This window comes from Halteromyces radiatus, assembly GCF_025201355.1.
Source record: "Halteromyces radiatus strain CBS 162.75 chromosome Unknown BX664scaffold_12, whole genome shotgun sequence".
In the NCBI taxonomy this organism is placed as follows: Eukaryota; Fungi; Mucoromycota; class Mucoromycetes; order Mucorales; family Cunninghamellaceae; genus Halteromyces; species Halteromyces radiatus.
The window spans coordinates 39,805-51,957 of record NW_026251698.1 but is presented as its reverse complement, the minus strand read 5'-3'; the positions used below and the strand labels follow the sequence as shown (position 1 = coordinate 51,957).

The 12,153-nt window shown below is 33.0% G+C and overlaps 7 protein-coding genes across 7 annotated transcripts; 1 reads left to right on the top strand and 6 right to left on the bottom strand.

Moving 5' to 3' along the window:
* Nucleotides 1-70: 70 nt before the first annotated feature.
* On the bottom strand, nt 71-1,278 carry BX664DRAFT_343837 (uncharacterized protein). Its single transcript, XM_051547369.1, has one exon. It carries the CDS (start codon nt 1,196-1,198, stop codon nt 185-187), a length of 1,014 nt encoding a protein of 337 aa, XP_051395748.1. The 5' UTR covers nt 1,199-1,278; the 3' UTR covers nt 71-184.
* A 227-nt stretch (nt 1,279-1,505) lies between these two features.
* BX664DRAFT_287533 (uncharacterized protein) lies at nt 1,506-2,897 on the bottom strand. The gene is made up of 3 exons (XM_051541748.1): nt 2,341-2,897; nt 1,908-2,252; nt 1,506-1,841 (listed from the first exon to the last, which is right to left on the bottom strand). Exons 1-3 carry the CDS (start codon nt 2,890-2,892, stop codon nt 1,590-1,592), a joined length of 1,149 nt encoding a protein of 382 aa, XP_051395747.1. The 5' UTR covers nt 2,893-2,897; the 3' UTR covers nt 1,506-1,589.
* Nucleotides 2,898-3,317: 420 nt separating this feature from the next.
* On the bottom strand, nt 3,318-4,237 carry BX664DRAFT_343828 (magnesium-dependent phosphatase-1). Its single transcript, XM_051547368.1, has 5 exons — nt 4,109-4,237; nt 4,023-4,038; nt 3,893-3,938; nt 3,704-3,814; nt 3,318-3,637 (listed from the first exon to the last, which is right to left on the bottom strand). The coding sequence occupies exons 1-5, from the start codon at nt 4,193-4,195 to the stop codon at nt 3,328-3,330; spliced, it is 570 nt and encodes a 189-aa protein (XP_051395746.1). The 5' UTR covers nt 4,196-4,237; the 3' UTR covers nt 3,318-3,327.
* A 1,572-nt stretch (nt 4,238-5,809) lies between these two features.
* BX664DRAFT_343824 (GTP-binding protein GTR2) lies at nt 5,810-7,820 on the bottom strand. The gene is made up of 9 exons (XM_051547367.1): nt 7,771-7,820; nt 7,656-7,690; nt 7,529-7,591; nt 7,302-7,403; nt 6,982-7,232; nt 6,738-6,925; nt 6,530-6,672; nt 6,189-6,455; nt 5,810-6,091 (listed from the first exon to the last, which is right to left on the bottom strand). The coding sequence occupies exons 1-9, from the start codon at nt 7,774-7,776 to the stop codon at nt 5,893-5,895; spliced, it is 1,254 nt and encodes a 417-aa protein (XP_051395745.1). The 5' UTR covers nt 7,777-7,820; the 3' UTR covers nt 5,810-5,892.
* Nucleotides 7,821-7,851: 31 nt separating this feature from the next.
* Nucleotides 7,852-9,735, bottom strand: BX664DRAFT_287526 (Oxoglutarate and iron-dependent oxygenase degradation C-term-domain-containing protein). Its single transcript, XM_051541747.1, has 2 exons — nt 8,906-9,735; nt 7,852-8,801 (listed from the first exon to the last, which is right to left on the bottom strand). The coding sequence occupies exons 1-2, from the start codon at nt 9,713-9,715 to the stop codon at nt 7,935-7,937; spliced, it is 1,677 nt and encodes a 558-aa protein (XP_051395744.1). The 5' UTR covers nt 9,716-9,735; the 3' UTR covers nt 7,852-7,934.
* Nucleotides 9,736-10,255: 520 nt separating this feature from the next.
* Nucleotides 10,256-10,912, top strand: BX664DRAFT_318483 (uncharacterized protein; the record flags this gene model as incomplete). Its single annotated transcript, XM_051542801.1, has 2 exons — nt 10,256-10,413; nt 10,534-10,912. The coding sequence occupies 2 exons, from the start codon at nt 10,256-10,258 to the stop codon at nt 10,910-10,912; spliced, it is 537 nt and encodes a 178-aa protein (XP_051395743.1).
* A 262-nt stretch (nt 10,913-11,174) lies between these two features.
* On the bottom strand, nt 11,175-12,054 carry BX664DRAFT_46242 (uncharacterized protein). The gene has a single exon (XM_051549591.1). The coding sequence runs from the start codon at nt 11,847-11,849 to the stop codon at nt 11,331-11,333; it is 519 nt and encodes a 172-aa protein (XP_051395742.1). The 5' UTR covers nt 11,850-12,054; the 3' UTR covers nt 11,175-11,330.
* Between the last annotated feature and the right edge of the window lie 99 nt (nt 12,055-12,153).

Sequence of the window (12,153 nt, the reverse complement as noted above, 5' to 3'; positions counted from 1 at the left end):
TCATCATCATCATCATCATCATCATCATCATCACGATAGGAATAGTCAACTAAGTATAAAAATATCATTATTTTTTTTTTTTATCGTGGACATTGTTATTTAAATCATCAAAGGTAAATAAATAAAAAAATTTAATAATGACAATGATAGTAATAAAGACAACTAATCTAAAGGGGCTGACTATCTACGGAATGAATCCTTTTTTCCTTGCCAATACACCAGCTTCACGTTCAATGTCTAACAAAAAGTCATCCAGCGAATACTTTGGAGACCAACCGATAGCTCTGCACTTGTCTGCACTGACACGAGTGTTCCCGCCATAGGCAAACTTGAAAGCCAACATCTTGTATACACGAATGAATTCATCATCGGAACGGATGATGATTGGGAGTGGAGAAGGGATGGCACCCAGAGCATGAAGAGTTTTCGCCATGACTTGATAAGCTTGCTGCCATTCATAGAATCCAGACTCAGGAAAGAAATAACCAAAATGATCAAGTTGTCCATCCAGCCATTGATCGATCACCAAACCATACAGATCCACCAAATCATCAATATGCACCAAACTCCAAGTATTTTTACCATCACCCACTTGATGAACAGCACCATGTTGAAGAGAGACTGAGATTGCCCAAGGGATTTGCATCGAATGAGGATTAACACCTAGGGTGGTGGATGGTTTGCCAAAGATGGTAGGTGGGCCTATCAACACCAGATCAAACGTATTAGATTGAGCCATCAAGAATGTATCAACATGACGATGAGGTTGTGTATCGGGTAATGCATTCAACCTAGCTGTATCAAGATCACTAAATACATTATTCTCTTCTTTCATTGCATGTCCATCTGAGAGTGTCGTCGTTACTACACCTGACCCTGTCGTTTGCACCAATAATCCACGTTGTCCCAAGTCATGTTTACGTTGCATGCCTTTCACCACCGCCTGAGCTTCCGTCAAAGAATCGCAATTGGCTGCCGTGATCGTCACATCATGTTCAAACACCAAATCTTCTATCAGTTTACTGTCTTCTAGACTTCCTATCACTGTCCGGATACCAGCTTGTTCTAATGCAATGGCTTTGTCTTGACTTCGCACCAGTGCCGTTAATTTGTATTTTTTCTTGCTGGCCAATAACTTGGAAACCACCGCACCACCAATGTAACCTGTCACTCCAGAGATATAGATGGAAGTTGGCATTAACAGAAAAAAAGGTAGATCAATTGGATAATACCATTAGTGTATCAGGGAAAAAAAAAAGAAAGGTATAAATACAAAAAAAAAAAAAAAAAAAAAAAAAAAAAAAAAAAAAAAAAAAAAGGCACTGGCATTGATTACCAAGCGAAGGAGTTTGGAAATTGGATTTGTAAGTCAATGATAAGGACGTGCGAATATCGTATGATCAAAATCAAGTTGTATATCTAATAGAAACGATGATATTAATCTGATGAAAATAAAAAATAATTTTTTCCCAGGAAATTTTTTAAAGAAATTTTTTATTTTAAATAGTTGAACATTGAAAAAAAAAGGACGAAAAGAGAGGAAAAAGAAAAATTAAGATGGATCATCAAACAAAATTGATTTAAATAAACTAGATAAATGTATACATAATGGTAATAGCCATGGCGAAGAATGAACCAACACCAGAAGAGTAATCCTTAATAAAGACAGCCGATGATTCATCACCAAATGAGCCTTTTCCATTTCGAATACCAGATTTAGGTTTTGCCACTGAAGATTTACAAGCAAAAGAGTTCCCTTTAATGACACCTTTTTTCAAACTATTGATTTTATCGCATGTAAATTGATTACTTGATGTTTGTACATTGAGTCCTCCACGTACCTATAAAAGATATGATGATGATGATGATTATTATACAAAATAAAAAAAAAAAAAAAGAGTACTTACATCAGCTAATGCAGGTAGATCCACTTCATCAAAATTGCCTACGATATCCAAAGTACCATCCACTTCATCCAATTTAGGAAATGCATTCACAGAGATTAGTTCAGTATTTCCAGAGATAGAAAGAGCTCCTCCAAGACGACTCAAAGAAGGAAGGGACAAACTGTTCAATCGGATATTGTCAGCAATGGTTAGAGTACCAGCGATTCCAGTGACAGAAGGTAGTTCCAATGCAGTAAATGTATTTGTAATAAAAGATATGTCACCAGCCACTTGACGTAATTCTTTCAATGAGATACTTGCCAAGTTTCTAAAGGTAGCTACGTTCACTGCTTGAATGGATGACAACTAATACAAAAAAAAAAAAAAAAAAAAAAAAAAAAAAAAAAAAAACTAAATGATTATCTCTTTTTTTTTTTTTTTTTTTGATACTTACATCAGCGTTCAATACAGGAGAATTGGCAGAAAGGGTCAAGTCACCAGTGATACGAGTCAAATTGCCAACAGTCAATTGTTTCAAATAAATATTGTTGGTTATAGTCAGATCCTTGAGAGTAGATACTTTCAAACCTTCAATACGAACGACAGTTGTATCGGCAACGAGGAATTGTTCAACTTGATTCAGACCAGCAGGGAATTTCACCTCATTGAGTGCAGGATGAACAGATAGTTCAAACATACGTAAAGCGGAAAGAGCAGGCATTTCCAATGAGTTGAGGGCTCTGTTATTGAGTAATCGAAGTTGGCCATTAACAGCTTGTAATTCCGGGAAAGAGACACGTTGAAGAGCATCATTACTTGAAATGACAAGATCACCTTCTAATAATGCCACGCCAGGGAGTTTCAATTCCGTCATGCCTGTTTGTTCTACCACAATGTTGCCACCATATGTCTTACATGTCTTGAGACCATCTAAATCTTGTTTTGATTTGACATGCACATCACCACGGCAAGACGATCCTTGTACATCTTTCTTCATCATCATCATCGCCACACCGATCGTCAACACAAAGTGCTTCAATAACATACTATCAAATCTATGCTAGCAATCAATATAAGAGAGAGAGAGAGATAAAAGAAAAAAAAAAGAAGATAAGGAAGGAAGGTAAAGGAAAATAAATAATAATAATAATAAAGAAAGAAAGAAAAAAAAAAAGAGGATGAAAAAAAAAAAGTAGAGACAAACGTTTATTTTCAGGGTAAATCCAAAAACAAAACATAACAGTGAATAAGAGAGTAAATCTAGCTAGGTGGAAGGAATAGGAATACAAATAATAATCAAAAAAAAAAAAAGTAACAATAATAAAAATTCAAATATAAACCACCAGATCCATCCGATCACCATATCTAGTATTTGCCGTCATCATTGAAGAATAGTCCGAATAAGGTAAAAAAAAAAAAAAAAAAAAAAAAAACCGTGCTATTAAAATGGAAGAGTTGTTTGTACGCAACTTGATTGTCGATCAAATTGTTGTAAAGCTGATTTAAATTGATGCGTTGTCACACCTTTTGCTGGATCCACCAATACAAAATGTACACCTAACTTTTGGACTTCTTTATTGCGTAGTTCATCATCAAAAAACAACATATCTTCACATTGAATCCCTGAAGATTGTTCCAATTCTGTCAAATGTTGTATTTTGCGTCCAGGATAGATTTCCATATAGTCTATCAGATCATACATACTGCATCCAAGTTCAGGTACTTGAAAATATTTTAATGCCATTCGCGCCCTATCCATAGATAAAAAAAAATAAAAATAAAAATATTGATTATATTATGCTTTATGTTAACTTTACCAGTCAGGTGTACCGGTTCTTGAAGCAATGCCAATCTTGGTATCAGGAAAACTTCGAATCATTGTCAATACTTCAGTGATATTCTTGAATAGTTTCAACTTTTCGCCTTTCCTATATAAAAAAAAAATAAAAAAAGAGAGAGAATTGGGCTTTTGTTCGAAGAAGAAGAAAAAAGGGGGAAGTCGTTACTTGTCAGTCAGGGAATTGGTTTCTTCATGATATACAAAAGGAGGCCCTAAAAAAAATAATAAATAAATGAGGTTAGATAAAGAGAAGCATATACTTGCTATGTCATCCTTTTTTTTTTTTTTTTTTTTACCATAGGTATAGTCAATCTAATGCAATTAGAAAAAAGCAAGTTTGAATAAGTTTAAGAGTAAGATTTTTTTTTTTTTCCTTTTTTACCCAAGGTGTCCAAAGAGTACAGTCCAGATCGAATACAATAAGCTTGGGCAATCGCTTAGGCAATTCAAACTCTTCAGTCTTCACCATGTTGACTGCGGGAATAAGAGTGAAAGAAAAAGTGTCAAAAAGAAAAGGAAAAGAAAAGACCGCCCTAGAAATATATATATAAAAAGAGAGGGGGGAATATCAGCAAAATGGTGGCCAATCATATTTCGATGGTTGTTTAACGCCAAGTCATCCAAATGTGGTATACAAAAAAAAAAAAAAAAAAGATACAGTGTTTTCAAAGTTTTTTGTCGGGTCACAAGAAAATGGTTTTCGTGATGTTATAAAATAAAAAATCGTACTTTCCCAAAATGAATGTCGCATTACCACTTTTTTAGATATCGCTTTAGAGATGTTGGTAGAGTATGTCATTGATTGATGATTGATGATTGATGACTGATTGTTAGCTGATTCTTTTCAACAGGCCATATTTGGAAAAAAAAAAGAACTATATTTTTTATATTGTATCATCATCATATTCACAGTTAAGACAGGGGTATACTAATGTAATATTCATATCTTGTGATGTTGATGTGAATTTGCATAATAGTTCTTTTTTCTTTTTTTTTTAAAAAAAAAATCATTTACTGGGGTCTTCTTTGTTTATTTTCATTAACTGAGACATTCGATCGATCGATAACGAATGTAAATTTGCATAATAGTTCTTTTTTTTTCTTATGAGATATTTTTGCTGGGTTTATTTTATTCTTTGATCAAGTGAGAGATATAAAAAAGTGCTATTTTATTTTTCTTTTTTTTTCTGTTTCTTCTTTCTCTTTTTTTTCCTTTTTTTTTTCTTTTTCTTTTAATTTCTTTATCTATTTTGATATCAATTTTTAAACCAATTTACAAACTACAAGACCTTCATATACATCCATACCAAATACAAGTTTATTTTTTTTTTCTGGACTACAACTCTATCATAATCAAGACGGGCCTTTAGGTCCATTTGCTTTTTTTTTTTTTATATATATACTTATTGGACTTCCTTCTCTCTGTACCTTGCTTAATAGTAAGTTTCTTTTAATAATAATAATAATAATAATAATGATACAGTATATTAATCATTCTCTTTTTCTTTTTCTTTTTGAAATCTCTTTTGGTGTTTCCAATTTCAAAGTGAATATCAAACCTGTAAACAGCAACATATAAAAATATGTTATCACCTCTTCGGAGGATGTATTTAATGCTTTCCTACAGGTAAGTTAAAATAAATAAATATAAAAAAAAATGGATATGTTGACTAAATAATATTTTATTTTCTGTTATTCAAAATACTCAATGGAACTACTACCACTCCTTTTCTTCTTGTTCTTTTTCTTCTTATATTCTCTATTTGATTATGCGACAATTATATTTTTATTCTTCTGTCATTTATTTTCTATCCTTACGATATTTTATTTCCTATTTTTGCGCCATCTTATTCTTTGAATTCCGTCAATTATTATTGAATAAAGTGTACTGGTTTATTTATCTCCAATTAATAGAACAGGGTAATACAGAGAAGGAGAAAGATAACCGCAGTTTTCTTTTTTTGGGGTTCAAAGTGCATATTGCTGCGTAAAGTAGTCCAAGTCATTAATGAGTAGAATGGGCAGTTGCAGATGACCACAATTGGACCAAGACATTCGCATTGATATCAGACTCTTCAACGTTATCCTTGTAGGTTAAGATCCCTATTCATAAAAAGGGATGATTTTTTTATTTCAAAATAATAATAATAATAATAATATAACTATCTAACTATCTCTACTAGTATCTTGACTTTGCCGAGATTCAGCATTTCGTAGTTGATGTTCACGATATTGTTGGGTATTTCGTTTTTGGGAGAATTCAAAGACCTCGGTCACGGCCTCTTTGAAGCATTGGAAGTTGTAATCGATCAATCCATGTTTTTCAAAATTATCTTGTCGTAAAAGACAAATCAGTACCAATAATCTAACGCAGTCAGATCAAAAAAAAAAAAAAAAAAAAAAAAAAAATGAAATGATTCAGTATCCAAAAATAATCATCATCATCATCATCCATCTTTTACCTGTTTACTTCACGCATATACAAGACATCCCCATTATCCAATCTGATCAAACTAGAAGCTTCATTTTCAGTATCAGGTTCTTGTGGTTGATTATCAGTTTCCAATTCACCATTGTTATTCATTTCATTATCGTTCCCATTGAATGTGCCCTCCAAATCATCCGTCGACTGAGGTGATTGTACTAGAGATCCTTTTCCCTTTCCATCCGCACCATCCGTCAATAACTGTAAGTCGTTGGGTGTAGAGTTTTGTGTTCGATCTGCGATCCTAATATAGATAAAATAAAAAAATAAAATAAAATGTTAGTAAGGTTGCTATATAATCAAACATGTTCACTTTACCCATAAATGCATTCGATATCAATCGCTACATCAATCATATCACTACATAATTCATAAGATTGCATATCTACAGGTGAACTATCAGTAGCAATATATATCTTGGTCAAAGTATCAAATAAATAAGCCTTGTCAATTCCAGAATTCTGTAATAATAATAATAATAATAAAACGATCAGCAATTTTATAATCATTATCATCATCCACTTACAGAACATAAAACATTAAGTAAGTTTTCCAAAGTGGGTAATTCTCGAATGAGTTTTTGTATGATTTTACTAAATGCTTCATAAATTGAATGATCGTAAATACTGGTAAGGTAGTAGGTCAAATGGATATGATCAGATTCCGCATCTTGTAAAGCATCACTCATTCGTTGTTGTACATCCCGTTGTGTATCTAAGGGATAAAAGAATGAATAAGATATAAACAGTTATATATGTAAATTTCCTTACCAATCTTGTAATCATCAGATAAACCATCCACCTTGTGTAATAACACTTCAAAAGTAATGTTTGGATTCACCTTGTACGCACTTGTCACAGTATAAAAAAGTCGATTGAGAGCCTCACTATAATCATCTTGAGCATCAATCACAAATATCAACGCACCCACAGATTCAAAAATATCAAGGGAATCATAAGTTGGATCAAAAAAATTGATTTGCCCGGGAAAATCCCATATTTGAAAGTCTATGAAAGAACGCCTATACATATATATATGTATATATAAAGAATGATTTCGATAAAAAAAAAACATTGTTCTTTTAACTTACGTAATGTCTTCCTTTTGAATCTTGGTTGTGCTTTCTAGATAAAGTGTATCATTAGGTGGCATTTTTCCAAACACCACACGTTGGATACTAGACTTGCCACTTCTAAAAGAAAGAAAGTAAAGGTATTGTCAAAATGTATGTGTGAGTATAAAAAAAAGAAAAATAAAAGACAACAATAATGAATGGTTTTGGTTCACTACAACTTGTGCTTTTTTTTTTTTCTTTACCTCTGTAGCCCCATCAAAAGAATACGTGGTTTGTCAGATCCAATTGTATCCTCGATAATGTCTCTACAAGAAATAAAAAGAGTTTGTTGTTTCAGTCTTTGTCTTTCTACTAAATAAAAAAACCTACCCAGTATCATATTCAGACGGATGTGTATAGTCAAACTAACCAAAAAGAAAATACAAATGTAAGATATCAACCCAAGTTTCATGACATTATTATTATTTTATAAAAGATATCTTACGTCCATCTATAGATATATATATATAAAAGAAGAAAAAGAAAAAGAAAAAAGACAACACGGAAAAAAAGACGTAAAAAAAAAAAAAAAAAAAGATAGGCTTTATTTGATTTCCCGAAAATCCAAACTAATACAAAAACTTTATATTTACATAAATATATGATCTACTATTCTTTTTGTTCTTCTTCATCCTGTTCTTCTGGAAGATCATATTCAAAAGCTACATCCCAACGAGAACCTGGAGCACGTGCACTGACATACTTGATAAACCGCATAACACCTTCATCCCGTAGTACCAAAGCCAATTCATTTTCACCAGCAGGCATGGTCAATAAAGCTCCTTCTTCATCAGCAGCCTTATACACAGCAGCATCTTCTTCTTCATCATGTGGAGCCATATAACATTCATATCCACCATATTCACCACCATCCCATTTCTCTTGAGCTTCATCAGAAGGCATAGACGCCATACAAAACGTCACATCCAAAACACCTTGACCACGAGTATTTGTTGTTGCCAATGTATAATCATGACCAGGTCTAAATCGTCTTGCATCGCCACGGTACCCAAGAGGCAAAAGTTGTGTCACTACAGCTAACCAATGTCGGAAAGGTTCATCAGAGAATTTATGCTTAAGATCACCTAATAAAGATGAACTTGATTCTTGTTGTTTTTTGTTGTCAGAATTCACCACCATATAACGATGTCGATGAGGAGGTCCTTGACATTCCCAATTTCCACGTTGTGTCCCCGTACCATGTGCCATCATCCTTTCCTTGCCAAATCCATCTTGTTCATCTGCTTCCAAGGTGGCTTGTTTGATCTTGTCATACCATTCCTTGTTGAGGATATCCTTGCATTGTACTGCCGATTCTTCCAAAAATTGTTCTGACATTTTGCTTAGAATTGTCATGTTCAAATAATGAGGGTTCATCCATTCTGCCAATGATATTAAATCTTCTTCCGTCAATCCTTCCGTTGCATCGTCTTCTAATGGTGTTTTGTATTGAGCAAATTTGGTACTAGAGTCTGACTAAATTGACAAAAAAAAAAAAAAATAGAACAAATATACTGTCAATGGATGATCTTTCTTTTTTTTTTTTTTTTTAATAATGATAATTTAAATTTAATATTTACCTCTTCTTGAAGTTGTTCTAATGATGATTTTGCTTGACCTTCTTCTACTAGAGCATTATAACCAGGTTCACCTTTTTGAGGAATATGGAACCATCCAGAGATAGACAGACGAGGTTTACCTTGAGGAACCACTTCTTCCACCGAATGAAAAGAATGACCAGGTTGGACGGTAAACATAACAAATTGATTCCATTGAGGAGGAATGATCACAGTAGGTTCCACCGCCGGAATACCTTTTTCAATCACAGGGTAAAGTTCCAGTGCGCCACCATCTTGAGGGTCCCAGCGTTGATCAGGGTCAGTGAGATAAAGAATAAATGAGACACGGCGAGTACCAATCACATCGTCATGATTCAACAAGTGGCAACCTTCATTATAACTATTGATACTCATATCCGTCTTGGTACCAGAGAGAGGACCACAATTGGTGACAGAAGAGATAAAGTCGCGGAAATCTTGAGAATAGAGAGCATTACGAAGTTTGAACAAGTGAGAAAGTTTTGCCAGTTCGTCTTCAGGTAAGCCATCCAAATTGGCCAAGTCACCTGTTTGCCATACTTTATAGATATCGGTTTCCTTGACAGTAAAATGAAGATTTTCTTGGATTTCCTTACGGACTGAACGAAGAAGACTATCATTCATCAATTGATCGATCTTGCAATGAAGGTAAGGTTGAGATGTTTGGAAAGCTTTGTGGATCTTTTCAATCGTAGTTTCCTCTAGTAAACCAGGGTGAAAGTTTTCCTTTTGTGATTGAAGTCTAGAACGTTTGAACGAACGTTCTTCTTCGTTTTCTTGTTGTGTTGACATGATTTATATATTGTATGAACAGTAAACAAAAAAAAAAAAAAGGAAAGTGCAAATTTTTTTTTATACTGTCAACCCTTTTATTTTTTTATATCTCCGCCAATAATCCGTTTCGAGGCACCAATTTATGCATATCACTCTCTCTTTTTGATCAATCCTAATCAAAGATGACCTTTTTTTTTTAATTTTATTTTGTTTTCATCAAAAAGATGATACAACATTTTTTTTTTTTTTGAGAACAGGATTTATTCAAGTATAAATAATCCCACTATAGTTAAAAATGAATGTTCTTTTTTTTCACATGTTTACCACTGATTTTTCCATCATCATCGTCATCATCGATTTATTACTCGTTTACTACCCGTTAGACGAAATGTTACCTAACAATAATAAACACTCATTTCATGTGCATGTTGAAACAATCTCTTGTATATTTCAATCAATTGATTGATAATAAAGATACAACTTTAGATAATAATACATCCAATCCTTTTTTTTTTTTTTTTTTAATACATACATACAAACTTATTCTTACTCTCAGAAATGACAAATTATGAAGATTTTTCTATGTTGTTTCCGATTTGGCCATTGGTAGTGATTGACAATACAATGGACGAAGGAACTATACAAACAAATGACTTGACTTTAGTATCTGAGAATCATCAATGCTATGATGATGAATTAAATTTTTTGATCAAGCAGTACTGTCCTCAAACTAGCTCTATGTTGGATGTGCCCGCTTCAATGCCAGATTATTTTTGTATGGTTCCCTCATCATCATCATCATCATCATCATCATCATCGACGTTTATATTGGAAAGTCAACACCATCCAACGCCTAGTACACCCCCTGTCAAAAAACGTAACACGAGAGTGGGTTATTGTGAACATCCGAAACATGTTTTTTACCGCCAATACCCCCATCAAAGAAAAGAAGAAGATAAAAAATGGGATGGAGTGATGAGAACACCACGTCGTGGAAGACCTCCTAAAGGCACAACATCAACTGATTGTCATTTATCCTTATATCAAATTGCCATGACCACCCGTCCTCTTCCTAAACGATTGGAAGCTGTTGTAGGATATTCGAATATTCATGTCTGTTTGACTTGTTTAAAACGATCCGATATGGATTTGGATTATTTGATGCATCCTGCTTATATAGGTCCTCAAACTACACGTAAAACAAACCCACACTAGTTAATTAAATAAATAAATAATAAAAAACTTTTTATGATTAAAAAAAAAAAAAAAAAAAAAAGGAGAGGAAAAGACCAATGACAAGAGAGAGAGACCTACTTTTGGTAACATCATTGGTCCTTCGTTACCCAAAAAAAGAAAAAAAAATCAATTCACTTTTTTTTTTCCCAGATTCTTTTCCCTTTGTTGTTATTGAATCCTTTCCCATCATTAGCTGATCATCATGGGTTCAATATAATAATCCAAAAAAAAAAAAAAAAAGCAGATAGTAAAAAAAAGAAAAATAGTTTATTAAAAAGAACAATATGTAACTATAAAAATAGAAATCCAAAGATTGAACCGAGTTCTGGCATCCAATTTCGATAGAGATATATGATGATGATGATGATGATGATGAGTTGTCCCGAATAAATAATTTCTACAAATCGGATGATGATGATGATGATGATGATGATGATGAGTGAATTGTTGTTTTAGCTATAGAGTCATCTTGATCAACCATTCCATTCCGGTATTGTTGTAATCCATGCCTACTACTATTGCCATTATTATTATTATTATTATTATTATTATTATTATTATTTTCATTGTTGTCACTACTATTGTCGTCCATGTTTGATTGGATAGGAAGTGCCAATATTTTTCTTTTTTTAGTTTCAGTCTGTGGATATAAATGCATATGATGATCCTTTTTCGCCTTTTCTGTGGTATGCCTTGTTCTGTCCAAAATATCCCGTATGCCAGTTTTTATTGTGTCAATGTCGTAATCATAAACTTGGGTATCAATGGTTCCATCTTTACTACTGAGATGACCGTGATGATGATGATGATGATAATGGTGATGATAAAAGTGATGGTATTGTTGTTCTTGTTGTCGTCGTTCATCTTGATGCCTATGTTCACTAGGATCTATATCATTATGATTATCATTCACCATTGCAATCACTGTATCTCCGATAAAAGAACAAACAAAAAGAAGGGGGGGATGAGAAGTGATTAATAAAATAAGATTATTTGTTAAAGTTTTATATTCATGTCAACTTACAATGATCATCAGGAGTCCTAGTTTGTCCCGCGGTTTGTAAGGGTTGAAAAGCTAAAATAAAAATTTAATCTTGAATATGATTGTTTCTAAAAAAAAAAAAAAAAAAAAAAAAAAAAAAAAAAAAAAAAAAAAAAATAGCTTTTTTTTTTTTACATATATTCTTACCATGATCTGAATTGATGTTGGAGATTCTGGT